At 42.1% G+C, this 22,353-nt stretch overlaps 1 protein-coding gene across 1 annotated transcript in view; it reads right to left on the bottom strand.

Moving 5' to 3' along the window:
* The window catches only part of LOC145395205 (uncharacterized), a 36,187-nt gene extending 28,392 nt beyond the window's left edge, over positions 1-7,795 (bottom strand). Inside the window, exons 1-5 of the mRNA XM_080268894.1 lie at positions 7,678-7,795; positions 4,355-4,768; positions 3,537-3,641; positions 2,072-2,485; positions 1,365-1,412 (exon numbers count right to left, since the gene is read on the bottom strand). Of these exons, the coding sequence (XP_080125020.1) occupies positions 1,365-1,412; positions 2,072-2,485; positions 3,537-3,641; positions 4,355-4,768; positions 7,678-7,795 (1,099 nt within the window). The remainder of the gene's footprint in view (positions 1-1,364; positions 1,413-2,071; positions 2,486-3,536; positions 3,642-4,354; positions 4,769-7,677) is intronic.
* Between the last annotated feature and the right edge of the window lie 14,558 nt (positions 7,796-22,353).

Raw genomic sequence — 22,353 nt, 5'->3', positions numbered from 1 at the left:
TCGTCATCACCACCAATATCATTACTATCATCACTAATTAGTCATCACAAATCGCCATCATCACCACCAATATCATTACTATCATCACTAATTAGTCATCACAAATCGCCATCATCACCACCAATATCATTACTGTCATCAGCCATCTCTCATTACTGTTATCACCGATCACTAACCGGTATCATCATTAATCTTTATCATCACTACCACTAATATCATTACTGTCATCACTAATCACACTCATCACCACCAGCATCATTACTGTCATTACCAGTCACTGTCATTACCACACATGACCACCACATCCTCTTTCTCTCCCTTTTTCCTTCCCACATTATCATCATCACCACTACCACCACCATCACCACCACCACCACCACCACCATCATCATCATCATCATCATCATCATCATCATCATCACTATCCTTTATCCCACTACCAAACGCGACAACAGACCTATGAACATATTATATAGTGGGTAATTTAGGCGCTCCAGTCAGATTGAGCTTGTGCAGGTTTATATCCAAGGGGTGGTTGGGGTTTATTGCTCACGTAATGCCACTCAGGAATGAATGAGGCCGGTCACTCTCATCTTAAATGTCAGGACCAACTTGCCTAGCCCCGAGCTCCTACGCTCCACATGGAGCAACACTGGATTAGATGATGATGATGATGATGATGATGATGATGATGATTAACTTGCCTAGCCCCGAGCTCCTACGCTCCACATGGGGCAACACTGGATTAGATGATGATGATGATGATGATGATGATTATTATTATCATCATCATCATCGTCATCATCATCCAGGCTTCCTTTGAGATGGGGTAATGTAGTGTCCAGAAAGTCAGGAAAACTTTATTACCGGTATTATTATTATTATTATTATTATTATTATAGCTTTAATAATATTCAAAGCATCAATCTATCTCCTCTTAATCAAACTGGCGTCCTTTTGAGCAGCAAACCACCTTGTTAAGCACTGGGTGTCAGAGGAAGGCGGATGTTCCAGGATAACTCTAAGCTGTGTTTAATGTGCAGTGCGTAGGTTCACCCTGACCTAAGTTCCTCTCCCCTCTCAGCTCAGTTTGGCTGCCCGAAGTAGTCAGACTGGGCAGCTGATTTAACTAGTGACTAAGGAGATTCATTCGTGTCCCATTTACGTGTATTATTCAAAATCATTTACTAAAAAAAACACTAGATAATATATATATTCTAGATTTGTAATACTGTAATCACTAAAACAAAAGGTTGAAAATTTGTTAAACCATGGAAGGTTCCGTCCACACCAGACACTCGCTGTGCCTGCAAATTTCGGATATATCGTTGGAGCCGGGGTTGGATCGTCCCCTACCGACCCACCTGGAGGTCCGGGTGAGAAGACGCCGGTGGAAATGGTTCCCCTGCTTCCTGAAACAAGTGCAGGTCAAACAGATACAGGTGGGTGATGCCTCTGAGGGCACATGGATATAGAACAACAACAATCAGACGTTTTACCATTACAACGAGTGGCACACCATCGCCCTGCCACGTCATCTACACCTAAATGTGAGGTTTGCACTCAAGTGTGGTTCCATCACGTACAAAAAGCAGAAGATTACTATTGAGGACTCCATCAGTGGGTACACCCTGACGCCGCCGCAAAAAACGGACTTTGTCACCTATTCGATATCTGAACCGGACTCTAAAGCTGCCATCCCGGAAAAAAAGGCCTCTGTTGCCGCCTCTAATGAGAAAAAGAGCTCTCGAGCTCCCCCTCATGAGGAAAAGAATTCTTTGACTTCCCCTCACAAGGAAAAGAGTTCTTTGATTCCTCCTTATGAGGAAAAGAGCTCTAGGACTCCCTCTTATGGGGAAAAGGATATTCCCCAAACCATTAAACCCTTGGCCACCGAGCCTGATGTGCAAAAAAAAGTCACCGAGCCTGCCACAAACGAAAAAGTCACCGTTCAAGCCACACACCCAAAGAGCGCTGGGATGGCGGTGGAAGAGGAAGGCCCTGCTGCCCAACCCCAGTCGTCATTGGTGGTCTTGCATAAAGCCAGGACAGTCATTGGAAAGAGTATAACCAATGTGCTGCGACATGGGTATAGCATTGGCAAGGATTTGGAGATGATTGAGCAGCTTGGGAGTGGTGGCACTGGACATGTACACCTTGTTAAGTACAAGGGGAAAAGCGCTGTGCTTAAAATGGGTAAAGTACGAAATAAGAAGTTCAGAAGGCACTTCATGTCGGAGGCCAAGGTTCTGCACCAAGTTGGGGGCGCGGGTGGTTTCCCACGCCTGTTGGCCGTTGCCTCTGATGAACCATTGATGATCATGACACAGTGTAAGGGGGTGACACTGCTTGAAATTTACCGTGGCAAGGGGCAGAGGACGTGGCAGTGGTGGCTGAGGGCATTCCACAGCATCGCCATGACTGTCCATGCCTTCCACAGGTCGGGGTTTGTACACGAGGACCTCAAAATGGACAACATCATAATCTGTACCCCATACCAGGACTCAATACAGGCTCAGCTTATTGATGCAGGTATGGCAACTAAGGTGGGTTCCATCCGTTCATCTGGTTTTCCCACCAAGGAACACCGCGAGTTGTACTACTGGATGGCACCCGAAACCTTCCGCCGCAAACCAATCACCGTTCAGAGTGATGTGTTCAGCCTGGGAGTGCTGTTCGCTGAGGTAATGTGTTGTGAATATCTGCGTGACTTGGAATGGCCGCGGACGGTAAAATTCCTGGTGAAAAGAATGATGTTGGAAAACCCGGCGGAGCGACCACACCTCCAGGAAGTGATATCAGCGCTGGATGGTCAATGGTTGGCCGGTTGAACTGGATTCCTCACTGTCTAAACATCGGACTGAATATGTTATAGCACTATACGTCCTTAATGCTCGTAGCTCCTTTTACTTCGCTGCTTATTCTCTGTTAACTTTAAAAAGCATTGCAGGCTCCACGGTTAATGAAGCTCCCCAATACCATTTCCTAAGCGATTTATTATGCTTATTACACCTTACTGTCTTATTCTGTTATATAATTCCTTCTTCAGTCTCCACACTCTGAATAACACACAGAGGGATATTATTATTATTATTATTATTATTATTATTATTATTATTATAGCTTTAATAATATTCAGAGCATCAATCTATCTCCTCTTAATCAATCCAGTGTCCTTTTGAGCAGCAGACCATCTTGTTAACCACTGGGTGTCAGAGGAAGGCGGATGTTCCAGGATAACTCTAAGCTGTGTTTAATGTGCAGTGCGTAGGTTCACCCTGACCTAAGTTCCTCTCCCCTCTCAGCTCAGTTTGGCTGCCCGAAGTAGTCAGACTGGACAGCTGATTTAACTAGTGACTAAGGAGATTCATTCGTTTCCCATTTACGTGTATTATTCAAAATCATTTACTAAAAATAACACTAGATAATATATATATATATATATACTAGATTTGTAATACTGTAATCACTAAAACAAAAGGTAGAAAATTTGTTAAACCATGAAAGGTTCCGTCCACACCAGACACTCGCTGTGCCTGCAAATTTCGGATATATCGTTGGAGCCGGGGTTGGATCGCCCCCTACCGACCCATCTGGAGGTCCGGGTGAGAAGACGCCGGTGGAAATGGTTCCCCTGCTTCCTGAAACAAGTGCAGGTCAAACAGATACAGGTGGGTGATGCCTCTGAGGGCACATGGATATACAGCAACAACAATCAGACGTTTTACCATTACAACGAGTGGCATACCATCGCCCTGCCGCCCCACCCACATCTAAAGGTGCGGTTTGTACTCAAGTCTGGTTCCGTCACCTACAAAAAGCAGAAGATTACTATTGAGGACTCCATCGGTGGGTACACCCTGACGCCGCCGCAAAAAACGGACTTTGTCACCTATTCGATATCTGAACCGGACTCTATTGCTGCCATCCCGGAAAAAAAGGCCTCTGTTGCCGCCTCTAATGAGAAAAAGAGCTCTAGAACTCCCTCTCACGAGGAAAAGAATTCTTTGACTTCCCCTCACAAGGAAAAGAGTTCTTTGATTCCTCCTTATGAGGAAAAGAGCTCTAGGACTCCCTCTTATGGGGAAAAGGACATTCCCCAAACCATTAAACCTTTGGCCACCGAGCCTGATGTGCAAAAAAAAGTCACCGAGCCCGCCACATACAAAAAAGTCTCCGAGCCTGCCACATACGAAAAAGTCACCGAGCCTGCCACAAACGAAAAAGTCACCGTTCAAGCCACACACTCAAAGAGGGCTGGGATGGCAGTGGAAGAGGAAGGCCCTGCACCCCAACCCCAGTCGTCATTGGTGGTCTTGTATAAAGCCAGGACAGTCATTGGAAAGAGTATAACCAATGTGCTGCGACATGGGTATAGCATTGGCAAGGATTTGGAGATGATTGAGCAGCTTGGGAGTGGTGGCACTGGACATGTACACCTTGTTAAGTACAAGGGGAAAAGCGCTGTGCTTAAAATGGGTAAAGTACGAAATAAGAAGTTCAGAAGGCACTTCATGTCGGAGGCCAAGGTTCTGCACCAAGTTGGGGGCGCGGGTGGTTTCCCACGCCTGTTGGCCGTTGCCTCTGATGAACCACTGATGATTATGACACAGTGTAAAGGGGTGACACTGCTTGAAATTTACCGTGGCAAGGGGCAGAGGACGTGGCAGTGGTGGCTGAGGGCATTCCACAGCATCGCCATGACTGTCCATGCCTTCCACAAGTCGGGGTTTGTACACGAGGACCTCAAAATGGACAACATCATAATCTGTACCCCATACCAGGACTCAATACAGGCTCAGCTTATTGATGCAGGTATGGCAACTAAGGTGGGTTCCATCCGTTCATCTGGTTTTCCCACCAAGGAACACCGCGAGTTGTACTACTGGATGGCACCCGAAACCTTCCGCCGCAAACCAATCAGCGTTCAGAGTGATGTGTTCAGCCTGGGAGTGCTGTTCGCTGAGGTAATGTGTTGTGAATATCTACGTGACCTGGAATGGCCGCGGACGGTAAAACTCCTGGTGAAAAGAATGATGTTGGAAAACCCGGCGGAGCGACCACACCTCCAGGAAGTGATATCAGCGCTGGATGGTCAATGGTTGGCCGGTTGAACTGGATTCCTCACTGTCTAAACATCGGACTGAATATTTTATAGCACTATACGTCCTTAATGCTCGTAGCTCCTTTTACTTCGCTGCTTATTCTCTCTTAACTTTAAAAAGCATTGCAGGCTCCACGGTTAATGAAGCTCCCCAACACCATTTCCTCAGCGATTTATTATGCTTATTACACCTTACTGTCTTATTCTGTTATATAATTCCTTCTTCAGTCGCCACACACTGAATAACACACAGAGGGATATTAACCAGCCACATCCCAGAAATAAATCGCTAAGGAAGAGGTGCTAGGGAACCTCCTTACCCGACGAGAATACGGGCCGTGCTCCAAGGCAAAGGTTGATAAGAATCTCTGGGAAGGAAAGATAACCACCTTTTTTGACTGATTCTTGGAACTCAGATAAATCGCTAAGGAAGAGGTACTAAGAATCTCTGGGAAGGAAAGATAACTGCCTTTTTAGATTGATTCTTGGAACTCAGATAAATCGCTAAGGAAAAGGTGCTAAGAATCTCTGGGAAGGAATGAAAACTGCCTTTGTAAATTGATTCTTGGGACTTGCTGTAGATAAATCGCTAAGGAAGAGGTGCTAAGAATCTCTGGGAAGGAAAGATAACTGCCATTTTAGATTGATTCTTGGGATTTACCGGTACATAAATCGCTAAGGAAGAGGTGCTGAGAATCTCTGGGAAGGAAAGATAAATGCCTTTGTCAACTTAATCTTGAGACTTGGATTCTGTGGAGTTGAGCACCGGGGTCAAGCGCCTCCCCCCCACCTTTCCCTTTACCTGCTCCCAGTCACACCCAGCCTATACCAGCAGACGGAGCCGACCCCGTAACACAAGAAATTTTTATCTTCACTCCCAGCCACACTTAGGCCCCTACCAGCAGATTGAGCCACTCTTGCAACACATTTTCACTTTTACCTACTCCCACTGTCACACCCAGGCCCCTACCGGCAGACTGAGCCGTTCCCGCAACGCACAAGATACCGCCGAGTGCGTTTCTAGGGCAGCGCTATTTTCGTCTCACCCTGTATGATATTAAAGAGAGAGTATGTTCAAAATAATGTTCAGTGTTCATAACGGAGGACGCCTGTAATCTGGTGTATGGATTTACTTTTTCTTCCTCTGTTCATCTTCTGTAAAAATAGAGAGAGAGAGAGAGAGAGAGAGAGAGAGAGAGAGAGAGAGAGAGAGAGAGAGAGAGAGAGAGAACGCCTGTAATCTGGTATATGGATTTATTTGTTTTGTTTTTCCTTCCTCTGTTCATCTGTAAAAATAAATAGATAAAGAGTGAGAGAGAGAGAGAGAGAGAGAGAGAGAGAGAGAGAGAGAGAGATTCTGATGTTCAAAATAATATCCAGGTTGTGTTTTAGGCCCGGTGTTCAAAGCAGTGTTCAAACGTTGTCGAATGTTCAATATACCGTCTAAATTGTGTTCAGAATGTGATGAATGTTGTATACTGATCCGTTAAGAGTTCAGCGTTCAAAATAATGTCCAAACTGGAACGTTCAATATAATATTCAACTAAAAGTGTCCTATGTTCAAAGAAATGTCCAAAGGATGTTCAATATTATGTCCAATTAAAATGTCTTGTGTTCAAAATAATGTCTAAATGTTCAGTACTGTCCATTTAAAATGTCCTCTGTTCAAAATAATGTCCAAATGTTCAGTACTGTCCAATTAAAATGTCCTCTTCAAAATATTGTCCAAATGTTCAATATTATGTCCAGTTGATATGTCCTATGTTCAAAGAAATGTCCAAAGGATATTCAGTACTATGCCCAGTTAAAATGTCTTATGTTCAAGGAAATGTCCAAATAATGTTCAGTATTATGTCCAGTTAAAAGTGTCCGATGTTCAAAGAAATGTCCAAATAATGTTCAGTGTCACGCTCAACTAATCGTTCGTTCGTTGAAAGATTCCCTGCACATATAGTGCAGGCCGGGCCATACATTAGCCCGGTCAGTGGGGTATGGGCTGATTAAAAAAAACAGTAAGTGGGGAGGACAGGACCTGGGGATTGCCCAGCACACACGTCCTGTCTCCTGACTGGCTTTGTGGTGTGTGTGCTCAGCTAAAAGTATCCGATGTTCAGTATGTCCAAAGTGTCAGATGTTCATAAAATTTTCCATATAAAAAAAGTATATAAAATGTTCAGTAAGTACAAAATGCTCAGTGTAAAAATATTCCGTAATTTTAAAATGTTCAATATATATAAAAAACGTTAAATGTTCAATATGCATAAAATATTCAAGATATAAAATGTTCAACAAGTAGAAAATGTTAAATATAAAATGTTCCGTATGAAAATGTTACCGGTAACTGAAATAAGTATTGTGTTCAAACTTTTCAATATATAAAAATGTTCAATATATAAAATGCGGAGTAGAAAAATGTTAAGTAAAATAAGTATAGAAATTTCAATATATAAAAAAAATGTTCAATATATAAAATGTTCAATATAAAAACGTAAAATGTTCAGTAATTATAAAATGTCCAATATATAATGTCCAATAAGTATAAGATGTCCAGCTAAGTGTCCACACGGTCCCACCTTCAATCCCATGTTGATGGCAACTGTTTTTCTTCTTGGCGTCCTTCTTCTTCTTGTAACCGACGTGCGCGGAGGAAGCCTTGTCGTCAGTAAAGCCCTTGTAGTAGAGGAAATTCATCTTACACCACTGCCTCGGGGGTTCTTTGGCCTCCCTGGGTTCACTTTTGCTTGAGGTTCATCTTATGTGGTGGTTACGGGTTCAGATTTGGGGATATTTGTTTTTTTTGTGGGTTAGATTTGGTTTGTGTTCGTCTTTTTCCACTCAAAGTTCACCCACGGCTAGTACGAGGGTTCTTTTTCCTCCCTGGGTTCACTTCTCTTGGGGTTCATCTTGTGTGGTGGTTACGGGTTCAGATGTGGGGTTATTTTAGGGGTTTAGGGGTTAGACTGGGTTTGTTTTCGTCTTTTTACGCTCAAAATCCACCTCACGCGACTGCCACGAGGGTTCTATTTCCTTCCCGGGGTTCACTGTCCTTTTCCTTATATTTGGCAGTTGCAGGTTCAGAGTTGGGGAAATTTGGGGATTTGGGGAATTAAATTGTGTCAGTTTTGGTGTTTTGCAGCTCAAAGTTCACTCACCTGGCACTATTATCATTATTATTATTATTATTATTATTATTGTTATTTCGATTCGCTCACTTGGAATTCATGCTGATTTGTGGTTTTAGTTTTTTATTCATTTATTTATTTAGTCTCAAAGATGTATTATTCTTCACTTCAAGCTGTTGTCTTCTTCCTCTCGGGATGGGAATGGGCATTGACGTAATTTGAATTTAAACGTTCCCCTCAGCACCACACAACTAATATATTTCTGTCAGATTTATATACCGTTCTCTAAACTACACCATCTTTAATATTAATGTTAAAAATAATTACTGCATCCTTCAATACATATCTCTTCTCTGTCCTCTGCCACCGCGATACGTTTTCCAAGATGTCCAAATAATGTTCAGCTGATCTTTTTTTGGCTACTTAAGGATGCAAACCGTCTCCTTATCACTGGTCTAAGTTAATTCTAAGTTTTTGGATAAGTGCTGTTTTGATTTGTCGTGTTTGAAGTTAGAAATAAATACTTCTTCCTGCCCCACCCTATCTTGCGTCTCTAGTCACCTTCACAGAGATAAAGAACTGAATGATTCGGTTCTAAGTTAAATATTCTTCTTTTTCTAGTGTCCTAAGGTACGGATAAAGAGTCTTGCTTCGCTAGTTTCATTCTAAGTTAGGGATACATACTGTTTAGCGTCTCCAGTTTGGGTGTAACTTAAAAATAAACATGTTTTGCGACTCCTGTTTGGCTCCAAGCTGGGGTATAAACAGTGTCTTGCTCTTTAAGTTTAGCATAAATATCAGTTTTGCGTCCCTAATTTATAGTTCTAAGGGATAAATACCGTTTCTTTTTAAGTTATGGTTAAATACTGCTCTTTCCACCACACTATTTTGCTCTTTTCATTCAAATCACCAGTTTACATTCGAGTTCCATTTTTTATTTATTTTTTTGTCAGGCGTAATACTGTCTAGTACCACAACGTCCTCATTCGATGCCTCTCAATTTAAGCTTTCAAAATAACTTGTTCCCTTTCACCATATATATTTCTTTTCCACATATATTTCTTTTCGCCACACTGTCATGAGTCTACTTCTTTTGGCGCGAAAAAAATCACGCCTCCTCTACTTCACTTACGTATAGTTCTTTCACCTTCACTTGGCGCAGCGTTTCGTCCTTGTGTACCTTATTTCTCGAAACTAAATAAGACATTACTACGTCTCTGCCTTCATTCCATTGCACTTCTTCATGACTAGCACCGCGTTCTAGTAGTAAACTCTTGTCTCTGCTCAGCATTCAAGGCGGAGACGATTAATTTAGGCCAAGTTAAAGTGAAGAGAGTAAATCTGTCTTTTCTCTGACGCATCAAAACAGTTGCCAACGCCACACCGTCCTCCCCTAACCACCATCACACATTCACTGGCACCGTGGCACGTCTCTGAATTTGAACTAGCGGTGCCAAATCCACATCTACAAATACCGCTAAACTTGCTCCAAAAACTGCTAGAATGTTGCTAAGTACAAAAATCTCCCGAACGTTGCTGGAAAAACGGCCTATACCCTTCGTAATATCACTGAAATTTTGTGGAATACTCAGAATCTGGGTACCTTATATTTCACACTGCTAAAACTTTAAAATTTGACGATAATTGGTGGTTAATATTTCTAGATCTAGCGGAAAAGGGCTAAATTGGCAACACCAGTCAGAGGAAAGTCGGGACTGGTAGCGCTGCCAAATTCACGGCCGTATACATAATCCCTTCAGTCCAGTGACGTATTTTTGTCTTATTTTTGATACCTCCCAGCGATTTTAGGTGTGGAGAGACATGGAACCGGTGGGGTTAGATGCAGCCTCTAACTCCTAACTCGGTGGCTCTCCTAAGCTGAATAAAATCGTCTGTTTGTAGTAAAATTGATGTGCAGTTTTTTCCCGCGCATTCAGAGGAAACATGGAAGCAGCATACCCACTCCAGCGATATGTATGCCGAGTTCGTTGAGATCTATGCGCCCATTTTTCCCCTATTTCTGATCGTTTCTGTTTTTTTGGGAGAGACGGTGACCTTTCCCGAGAATCATTGGGGGAGGGGGTCACACTCCCAAAATATCGTATTAGGGATGAGAGTCCATTATACAACTTGTGTTTAAATATCAGAGCCATATATGCCCTCCTTTCACTTTTTCTGAGAATTTTTAGTTTGATAAGGAGGGCTGACCCCCCAAAAAAATCATGATTGAAAATTAATATATAGTGGAGGACCTTTGAAGTAACTGTAGGCGATACTCACCTGGGAAGTTGCATTTAAATCCATCAAATAGCCTAGGAGTTCACACACACACACACACACACACACACACACACACACACACACACACACAGACTTTCGGCTCGGTTGATGTCCAACTTTTGTCTTGTTAATGGAGAAATTTGACAAGTAACCAAGGAGACTCGTTCCTGCCTCATAACCAAGGCTTATTTGAATTTCACAACCTCAACTTATTATACAAGTTGTGAGATTGGTCCGGTTCTATCAGGTGAAAATAAACAAGGTATAATTCGTTTTGGTAGTGAAAATGTTTATTTACTACGCTGGGTGGTAACCATATCGCCAATAAATAGACGGGAAGTGCCCCACTGAGTTAAGGCGCTCCAGTTAGATGTAGTCAGTAAGGATTTTTATCCGAGCGAGGGTTGGGGGCTTGTGTCTCATGCAGTGCTATTCAGGGGAAGGGAATCTGGTCACTCACACCTCATGTGTCTGGTGGTAGGCAGTGGCGCCTATCATCCACTCACTTGATGTGGTGCTGCCTATTTTTTCCTTCATCTTTACTCTTTTTTATTACTCTTTTTTTCCACATCAGGTGCTTCTGCACTGAGTGACAAGCCTAATAGTTTCCTGTAACCCTGGAAACCATTTACAACGCTGGGTGGTAACCATAGAACCAATAACGGGTTGATGTGGAGCCTACCATGATACTCATGTTAAATGGGTGGAGAGACGCTTATGCGGTGTCCATCCTGAAACCAGATATCCACATTTCCCGCGCCTCGTTGTGGCGTGGCGCTGTTTACCGTGTAAAGCGAACATATTCAGTGAACAGGACTGCTCTGCTGCGGTATTTATTGCCTGTGGTTGATGGATCTGCTCGGCCAGACAGACAACAACCATGTGTCTGAAATAATTTGCCTAACCCCGAGCCCCTACTCTGGTAATGGTGCAGTGCAGAGTTGGACGTTGTTGTTGTTGATGTTGTAGTTGATGTTGATGTTGTTGTTGATGTTGATGCTGTTGTTGTTGACGTTGATGCTGCGTTGATGTTGTTGATGTGTTGATGTTGATGTTGATGATGGTGATGGTGTTGATGGTGTTGTTGCTGCTGCTGATGATGTTGTTGATGTTGATGCTGTTGTTGTTGATGTTGATGATGGTGCTGTTGTTGTTGTTGTCGTTATATAAGACCCCATCAGTTGCCAGAATTGCCAATGTTCCTTTATGTAACCCACCACCACTGCCTCTCCCCGCCCTATAAATAATACTGACTGCCTCCTTTGACTCGCTCTTGCTCCTGTGACTCACTCTCTGGCTCCTGTGACTTACTCTGGCTCCTGTGACTCACTCTCAGGCTCCTGTGACTCACTCTCAGGCTCCTATGGCTCACTCTGACTCCTATGACTCACTCTCAGGCTCCTATGACTCACTCTCAGGCTCCTGTGACTCACTCCCAGGCTCCTGTGACTCACTCTGGCTCCTTTGACTCACTCTGGCTCCTTTGACTCACTCTGGCTCCTTTGGCTCACTCTGGCTCCTTTGACTCACTCTGGCTCCTTTGACTCACTCTGACTCCTTTGACTCACTCTGGCTCCTGTGACTTACTCTGGCTCCTGTGACTCACTCCCAGGCTCCTATGACTCACTCCCAGGCTCCTGTGACTTACTCTGGCTCCCATGACTCACTCTCAGGCTTCTGTGACTCAGGCTCCTATGACTCGCTCTCAGGCTCCTATGACTCACACTTAGCTGAATTAAAAGGTCCATTAGGAAGCGTCTTAGCTTCTATTCGTCAGCGATTCATTCTGATTATTATTACACACAAGAGAAAAAGTCTCTTAACCTCCCATGCCTTTGAACTAGGTGAGCATGAACTAAGTAAGCTAAGTAAATTGCATAAACATCGTTATCATCATTATCATTATCATCATCATCCATTCCCACTCTAAAGTTTGGTGAGGTAGTGTCAGTGAGCCCGGTAATAATAATGATAATAATAATTCCTCTTTAATAATAATTCACTCCACATTTGCGTCATCTATGGCGCCACTGGCACTCCAAAATTATCCTGCTATGGGTACGGTAATGGAAATGGACGTCTAAGTTATTCTTTAAAAATAGTTTTTCGAATATGATACATTCGGCATGGTGTATATATATAAGTGGAATCTTTTACGAAGGGTGTATTGGTAGGCATACCTGCTAATGGCATTTAATGATGCTTATGTTAAGACTGAGATTAGCCTACGGTCATGACATTTGGTTTTCGTCGACCCTTTCACTGCCGGGGATTTTGCAGAGATACATTATTGTGGGTGTTGTATATCTGCTAGACGTTAATAGGTATGGTGCTTTTGTCATTTACAGGTGAGGAAGTATGTGGAAGTTATATAAGTAATAATATCGCGAAAAGGATGTATGGAGAGAGTAATTCAGCTCAGGGCAGTCCCAGACAACATTGTAAACTTATGGTAGCCGTTGGGGTCGTGGTTTTTGTGGCACATTATGATAAGCCTCTCATGATAGGGACAGCTCTAACATTCTATCCTAGCTAATGCCAAACGATATTAAAAAAGTTGGGTAGAAGTTATAGGAATGTGAGTGTTGTGGTTTGGTTCAGTGGTATGTAAACTTGGGCAGTCAGGGTTAGGTATTATGCTAATGTGATTGTTTATTTTACTCAGAGACAAATGGCCACCCCTTACAGGATTATGGCATCTGGTCATAGATAGATAGTATTGCTGTAGTGTAGCATCAGAAAACTAGAACTAATTTTTATATATACCGTACCTCTGCACAATAAATATTTATTTTGTGTGATATTTCCTCATTTTTATATGTTTACTAGATTTGTAAGTATAGGTGCACTATTAGTTTTTACTACTTGCTGTCTTCCCCAACAGGTTTGGAGTTTCAGCCAAACTGGATTGAGATAAAGCTTGAAGGTCAAGGAAAATTATGAAGTAAAAAATGACCTAACCAGGGGCATCAGTATCCTTCTCTGTTGTTTGGACATAGCACACTAAAGAAGGTAAGTATAGTATCGTATCGTTTATAAAGGCTCCAACATGCTTGCATGCATTGGCCTTAAGTCACGTATTGGCAGCTCTTCATGCCTCCCTATTCAATCCCTTATCCTTGAGGTCACACTCTGTGACCACATCCCAGGTCTTTTTGGTCTGCCACCCTCAACCCCACCCCCAGTGTTCACAACTCCCTGCTTCTGCACCCATTTGTCATCCTCCATCCTGTCAGTGTGACCAAACCATTTCAATCTACCCCTCCTCATCACATCAATACACTCCAGTCCCCTACTTCATCTCAACTCTTCAGTCATAATCCTAGCATCCCCAGGCCTTGTATTCAAGGATGCATTATACATCCTTTTAATCATTATCATCTTTGTATGTTTGATCCTACACATACCCTCTTCCTTTACTGCCCAGGTCACACTACAACACAGCATTATACATAACATGCTGCATATAAGGACCTCATAACACAGAGGAAGAGCCCCATCAGTGTTAAAAGAGGAAACAGCTCCCTGAACTTCTTCCAACTGCTCTTTATCATAGCCACTGAGTTAGCTCCAGCCCCACCACCTGCACATATCATATCTTTCAAATAATGAAACACCTCCACACACTCAAGAGACTCTCCAGCAAGGTCAGCCCATTCCTGCCTCTCTGCTTCTGCATGCTCATCTCTACTGCACACCACACACACAAAATCAGCATTATATTGCAGCCTGCCTCTAATAGCAGCCATGGCTCAGTAGGTTGGAGTGCTCTGCTCCAGCTGAAGGGTTGGAGGTTCGAGTCCACCCAAGAGTCATTGGTAGACATCAGGAGGGGCATCCAGTCATGAAGTGCTAAATGCTCCAAACCTAAGTCCTCTACCCAAGGGTAACACCTTAGCCCTTATTGAAAAAAGGGGACATGGAGTTCTTAAAAAAAAAAAAAATCTAATACCACCATATCTCTTATGCATCTGCGTATCACAAACACTGCACAACATGGAGCTATTTCCCACATTCTTGTTGCAGACGTTGCATGGCTTTCTTATTATATCTTATTTTTTTCTGTAGATATGTTTTTAATTTCTTTATTCACGATTATTTCCTTAACTCTGTATTGATCTCTTTGGCCTCCTCATCTTCTTATTAATTTGGTTTTTCTGCCTTCATACACCGATATCATCACAGAGTTGTCCATACTCACTGTGCTTGGTGAAATTGTGTTTGTTTTTCAATGACTCCATCTGTCCAGTAACACATATTTTTTAATTCTTACTGTGATAATGCTGTGGCTTTTTATAGCACTTCTTCATGACTAGCACCATATTCTTGTGTTAATCTCGCATTACGGCTCAGCATTCAAGATGGAGACATTGCAAGTTTAGGCCAAGTAGAAGTGAAAAGAGTACCTGTGTAGTGATTAACTGTTCTCTCAGCTCACCATTCAGATAGAAGTGTTGCAGTTGTAGGACAAGATAAAATGAGCTATATGGATAAACAGACAGACAAATGAGAAATTAAAGGAGCATTGTGGTACTGATGTGGATGTGGGTGAAAGTGTTACAAGAAATACTTCGAGATAGTTTGACCATGTGGAGAGAATGGACGATGAGAGGCTGATTAGAAGAGTGTATGTGAGTGAGGTGGAGGGTGAGAGGGGGTGGGAGAGACCAAGGGTTGAGGGATGGAGTGGAGAGATCTATGAGAGTGGTAGTTGTGAGCTGGAGGGAGAGCAGGCAAGTGGAGAGGAAGATGGGGAGCATGGGAGGGGAGACCAAGAATGAGGTAAGAGGTGTGGAGTGGAAAGGTATCTGAGAGAGTGTGGTGCGGACTGGAGGGAGGGCAGTCATATGGTAGATGACGGGGCAGTGTGAAGGCAGTTTGTTTGTGGCCATCCCTTAAGGCATCTGACTGTGGATAGATAGAGATAAAATGAAAATAGTTTAATGTATTTGTTTATGTTTCAGGTGGTGAGTGAGAAGCAGGAGCCAGAAGTGTATTTTCAAGAGGAACTGAAGTTGAAGAAGGCTAGTAGTCGTGGCAGTACTGTAGTGGTAGTAGTAGTTGTAGTACTGGAGTAGCAGCAGCCCCAGGTTCATCTGCATTATGAACCAGATGGTGTGTAGGCTTAAATTGACGATCTACAGTTCACCATCCTCTTTTCAGGTGATAGGAAAGTCCAGTAGTTGAGGGACATTTTTATAACCAGGCAGCTGAGTAACCTAATTGTATCAGTGCCACCACATGAAGGCATTCCTCCCCAGCACCAAGAAGGCTAACACATATGCCAGTCAACTGCACCAGGGTCATTAACCTACACAACCTGTTTTTGCAAAGTCGCACCCTTCACTTAGAATACAACCCACAGTAGTTGATGTTACAGCCAGGTCCCTAATTAAACCACAGGGTGAACAGGGATAAAGAGGAAACAACCTAATAATTGTACTATTCCAGGAATCAAATGTGGGTTCGTCCAGTTGTGAGCTGACAGTGCTAACCACTTCACCACTGCCTTCCCCTGATGTTAATGGACATGGTTGGTGGGACAACTTAAATTACTTCTTAAAGCATTAGTCAGTTTTCTTGTAAAGTCTTGGATTTATGTGGAGTGCTAGTTCAGTGAAGCAGCTTTAAGTAAAACAACCCTCTCATTCATGACAGGGATTAAAAAAAAAAAAATTGTACTTAGGCCAGCATAATCATGAATCATAAACAGCCCTGAAAAAAGTTGTTAATTCATCAGCAGCTTAATAATGAGACAACATTATATGAGCTGTTTTGAGATTTAGGGATTCGGAACATAAAAATTTACCAGTGCCCTCTTCAGAACAATTTTATAATGAATCACAATCAACTCTTAAGTGAAGAAATGGTGTTAATTCCTTACCTGTTTACCCAGTACCCCTGTCAGTATTATGCTAGTTATGAAGTATTGTGGGAAGGATGTGGTGCCGTAGTACTGACTTATTCTTGTTGAGCCTGATAGAGAATGTGACACTGTAGAATTTTAGCAGAAGTTGATAGAGCTGGAAAAGTTGTGAAAACGTTCGACGATCTGAGGTGGAAGACAGCAAGCAAGGACTGTCCAATATAAAGTCAGAATTGTTATTGTGTAGTTCTTATATTGCATGTGGAGAAGAGTGATAAGCAAATATTGTCCAGGGTAGCACATAGTGAGAAGGACTAAAGTGTTGTGATGAAGTTGACAGACAAATATAGATGTGGAGCAGTGAGAAATGGATGTTGGTAGTCTGTGAGAGTAAGCAGGAAAAAAGTGGTACAATGGAAGTGGGCAAGGAAGAAGCAGTTGACGAGAATGAGGAGATGTTTAGGGAAAATGGTGCTGCTGTACTTCACTCAATCTCTACAGAAAATAATGTGAAAGGTACTAGTAAGTTCGTAAGTGGGGAAACGGACAAGGAGGGTGAGGTGATGAGTAGGGGAAGTGATGATGATATGCCTCACTCTCTCTTTACGGAAAATAACGTGGAAGATCTTAATAAGTTCGTAAGCCGAGAAACAGATGAGGAAAGTGAATTGATGTGCGGAGAAAGTGATGATGTTATCCACAACTCATCCTCTCAGACAGAAAATGTGAAGTCTATTAGAAAGTTTGAATGTCATGAGTGTGGCAAACTATATGCCCTTAAGGGCAATCTCAGCAAACACTTGTTGCTCCATAATGGTCTGAAGCTTTACAAACACAAGTGTGAATTTTGTGGTAAGTTGTTTAAGTTTAGAAGTGAAATGACCAATCATGCCGTGGTGCACGCAAGCGTTAAGAAGTTTGAGTGCCGAGAGTGCAATAAAATGTTTAAACGAAAGAGTGCGCTTAACGAACACGTGCGCTGTCATTCAGGGATGAAAGAGTTTAAGTGCTGGGATTGTGGTAAACAGTTTGCCTTCAAGCATCACCTCGCCAAGCACTCACAGATCCACCTGGGAACAATGAAGCACAAGTGTTTGGAGTGCGGCAAGTCATTTGTTCGTAAAGACTATCTTAACAAGCATTTAATAATCCACACCGATGTGAAGCGTTTTAATTGTTTGGAATGTGGGAAGAAGTTCACGTGTAAGAATTATCTGACCCGACATTTGGTGATCCATTCGGGAGTGAAGAAGTTTGAATGTAAGGAGTGTGGGAAATTGTTCACCCAGCGAGGCCACCTCAGCACCCACTCTTTGACACACACAGGGATAAAGAAGTTCAAGTGTGATGTGTGTGGCACATCCTTCGCTTTTAAGGGCAACTTGACCAAACACCTCATAAAAGTTCACAAAGTCCATTCCTCTCTTGGCCCTCTTAAGTGAAATGGCAGCTTTCTCATTGTCAGGTTGTTGTCATCACCACCACCACCAGTCCATCATCATCATCATCACCATCATCATCATCATCTTTTTCACCATTGTTGTCATCGTCGTTGTTACCATTAACATCGTCATCAGCTTCATCTTTTTCACTGTTATTGTTGTTGTTATCATCATCATAATCATCATATCATCATCATCATCATCATGTTACAGCTCAAGGTTTTCTGTAGAGGAGAATTCCAAACCCTACAATCCAATAACTGTATTTTATTCCTGCTACGAGTACATAACATTAATCATCTATATGGGAGACATCTTGGTGCAAAAGAGGTTAATTGAGTTTGTTTCTAATCCCCTCCTTACCCAATGTCTCATAATCTGAAGTAAATTGTCTGTATTTAGCAAAAATGAAGTGAAGACGACCTAATGTTAGTGGATTGAAGTTGTTTGCCAAGCTCTTAAATCAGAATCTCTTTTGAAGTAAGATTAATGTTAACTCATTTGTAATAGTGTCAGAGTATTAGCAAGATATTTATATTTTTGGCTGAGTTCCCTGCCTGAGAGTGGTGATTGTTTGACTAGCTGATCTTTGCAATATGGTCGTCTCATTGTGATATAGTTACTGCCAGGTTTTGCAACTTAGGAGAGATCTCTAGTAGTGAAGGGAGTAATTAAGACTGCACCTAACCCCTCCAGCTTGAAAATTCTCTCCTCAGCTACAGTAAATATAATTGTTGAAAGATGGCAAGAGTAAAATAAAGGAATAAACTAAAACTATGGTATGCCGCAAGATCGAGAGGGTTAATAAGCCAGTAGCCACACATCACTCATGTGGTAGTATATTTGAGGACAAAGTTCACCCGATGTTTTGCTTCTACTTGCCACATCCCTTTGCTGGGTAGTACTGTATTTCATAACTGAGGGGGGCATGGTATGTTTGTCTGACAGTAGATGATTTTCTTTATTATGATTTGTCAGGGAGGAAGTGATTGACTTGTTTTGAGAGAGAGAGAGAGAGAGAGAGAGAGAATTTATATAGCTTGTTAGATAGGTTTTGTTTAGGTTTGTTTTGGGGTGGAGAGAGAGATAGAGAGATTTTTTTTGTTTTTTCCAGCCATATATGATTCACTTTTATATGATGCATCAGGGAAGAAAGTGATGGACATTCCCTAAGTGTCAAGTAGACACAGTAGCATAGAGGATTAACTTTATCCCTGATTTTTCCTCTTTGGGACTATGGTAGGTAATTCACTGGATAATACAAAGTGTGTATGCAGGGGGTACAGGGAGGGGAAGACTGAGGAGATGGAGGGAAGGAGTGTAAAGGTATATGAGAGAGGGGAGGTTTGAACTGGGAGCAAGGCAGTGAACTGGCATTGGACAGGGCGACGTGGAGGCAATTTGTTTGTGATCACCCCTTACGGGATTGAGGCTTCTAGCTGTAGATAGATAGATAGTGTATATAGTGTTAACATAGGCTTTACTAATATCATCACTGGAATAGTAAGGAAAACAGAGAGGAGGCTTAAAGCAGGAAAAGGAAAGGGGACTGACAGAGGGAATGGAGGGAGTGGAAAAAGAAAGCTGACAAGAAGAAAGATGAAAGGGAGAAGAGAGAGAAGTAAAGGTTGGCGAAAGGAGGTAGAAGGTAGGAAGAAGAACTAGAATAGGAGTTAGTTTGTGAAGGAGAGAGCAGCCCCCAAATTATGACAGTTTAAAACTCCTATGGTTATTGCATTTGCTCAGGCTGCATCTTACATTACAGAGTGCAGTTAGTGATGATACAGAATGGTCAGATTTCTTTGTCACGTGCTTTGATTTTATTTGTATTTATTTTTTGTTGGTTAGTGTAAGCCCATTCAGTCTGATAAGTTATTTTCTTTTTTTATTCTGGCTGTCTACAGATGATTTTATTTCTTTCTGAAATGGATGGGTTAGAGATGGTCATAATTAACTCCTTCAGTACGACACAACTCTTGTAAGATCAACAAATTGACTGGAGGTAGAAAGAATAAAGTAAAAAAAAAAAAAAATCACGTTCTCTCTAGCCTATCGATAGCCAAATGCCATAATCCAGTAAAGGGTTGCCGTTTGACTTTGAGTTACTTGTTTTACATTGGATCCAAAGGGTTACTTCAGGTTTCTATCAGTTTTCAAGGTGCTGGAGATGGATGTAGCCTTTCTTAGTCCCATCAGTATTGGAGATCAGGTCTGAGTTGAATATAATCATCAGTTGGTGATAAGAGTAAAATGAACAAGCATGTTGCCATATTGACCAAGGTTTAAGAGTAGGGGTTGACATTGTGCTGGAAGTTTATTGGACCAGCAACTAAATATTCCAGTGTTTTTTTGTGTTTATTTTTTCTTCTCTCCCCTGACATTTGTGTACAGTCTTAGTGAGAAATTTACTTGACCAGCAGCTCATTAATCCGGTGATTTATTTTGTGTTTATTTTTCCTGCTATCTCCTGACATTTGTGTACAGTCTTAGTGAGACTTCAAACTGGGGGTGTTAGATGGAGCCTTCACTAACTTCTGCACTACAAGAGATCTCCCCATAAGTGATTTAAAAGTATTTAAAGATAGCAAGAACATGATAAAATATATGTGAAAAATATTTAAAGATAGCAAGAACATGATAAAATATATGTGAAAAATATTTAAAGATAGCAAGAACATGATAAAATATATGTGAAAAATATTTAAAGATAGCAAGAACATGATAAAATATATGTGAAAAATATATGGCATCAGATGGAATGTAGCAGTGGCAGTGTTAGTGTAAATTATAGTATGTGTTGTGAATAGGAAATTATGCATTGTGAATAAGATGAGGATGATTATAAGTTATACACTTTTTTTTTTTTCCCCCTAGACTTTTGTAATGGAATAAATAATGTTTTCTGATGGATTACTGGTTTAAAGCCCTAGTTGGAGTGACGGTTATGTGCTTGCATGTGCAGTAAATCATTGTTATGTGTTGCCTGTGTTATGTCTAGTGCTTAAAATGCCCCAGAGTGACAGTCTTGCATAGGTTCAATCCCCAAGAGGTGACAGGAAGTTTTTTGATCATGTAACACCCGGTCATACCAGTAATAACCCATGACCCAGCAAAAGCAGTAACAAGAGTCAACTCACTGCTCCAAGGCCCTGTTTAGAGTCCTTGTCTCACAGCCATAAAGTAAGACAGTGAGCGTCAACAACACGAAGATGCAAATTTTCGTCCTTCAAGACAAATATCGACATCACAAGTATTCAAGTTCACTCCAAAACACCTTAAGCCAGGCCAGTGCAACAGGACATTGTATCATCTGACACCGTTGTTTTGGATCAGACTGCCAAGATAACTGAATCTCTCCAAGACTTTTATATTCTTACCACATGCCTAAATAGACTGCATTGCTTTATCCAGCAAGCCACTGAATGCCTGAACAATGGTCTTGGCCCCAAAGATTTTTGCTTCATTGGCTTTGCATCCTCATGAAGTGCGCTGAGAGCACTCAGGAATATCCCCAGTTACTCCACTAGAATAATTGCATCTCCAACAAAGCCAGTATCAGTATTGTAACTGTAAAATCTGCCATTTGATACTCCACAGTGACTCTGACTCACAGCTTAGCCCAGTATCCACTCATGCATATGTGGAAAAGTGAAGGGGCAAGATATATCACTGGCATGCTCCAGAACTTGGTAGAAAGAAATTGGATGTTCCTCCTCTATACTTGCCAACAGTCCCCATGTTTTAATACAAGCCAGTTATGAGGTAGATAATCCCTGCAGGTACCCCCACAGAGTCACAGGAGTTCCCTTAGTGCCTCAGTCATTGAAATGCTGTCTTGAGATCAACAAAGGCTGTTAACTGCCACTGCTGGGACCAACAGCCACATTCCATGAGAACTCAAGAGTGCTAAGATTTGGACAGCTGTAGACTTCGTCTCCACAGCTTTTGCAATTGACCCCAGATTTGCATCAAAGGAAATGAGTACTGTAACACCACAACATTCTTGCAGTTACATTGGTCTCCTTTACCATTTCAAGCTGGGATACTCAAACCCTTTGTCCAGTCAGGAGGAATGGTACCATTCTCCCTGTAGTAATCGAACTGAAACTTAACAAATTAATCACTGGTTTGACCAAGATTTGATCTAAGGCCCTTGCGCTTCATAGGCGCACACGTTACCACTGAGCCAAAGAGAGGATCCCCGCTTTGCCTCTAAGCAACAGGGGCTTTTATATACCCCATTACATCACTCTTTTCTGCCCTTGATGATTAATTTGGTCAGTTTCAAACACGCATGGTAGCGTAACACTGGAGGCCACCTTTGGAGGCGCTGCAGACCACACCGGACAGCTCACCCCCGGGATGTAAGGCCTAAGATGCTGTCAACAACAATATCGTTGCCTTCTAAGCCTCGCCTCGCATCCCATCACTGCCACCAACGTAATAACGGAACTGAAACTTAACAAATTAATTACTGGTCTGACTGAGATTCGATCTCAGGCCCTTGTGCGTCATAGGCATGCACATTACCATTGAGCC

Source organism: Coenobita brevimanus, chromosome 30, assembly GCF_032717465.1.
Source record: "Coenobita brevimanus isolate Jiangsu-jjx chromosome 30, ASM3271746v2, whole genome shotgun sequence".
In the NCBI taxonomy this organism is placed as follows: Eukaryota; Metazoa; Arthropoda; class Malacostraca; order Decapoda; family Coenobitidae; genus Coenobita; species Coenobita brevimanus.
The sequence above is the reverse complement of the archived record's forward strand: the minus strand, read 5'-3'. Positions and strand labels throughout refer to the sequence as shown.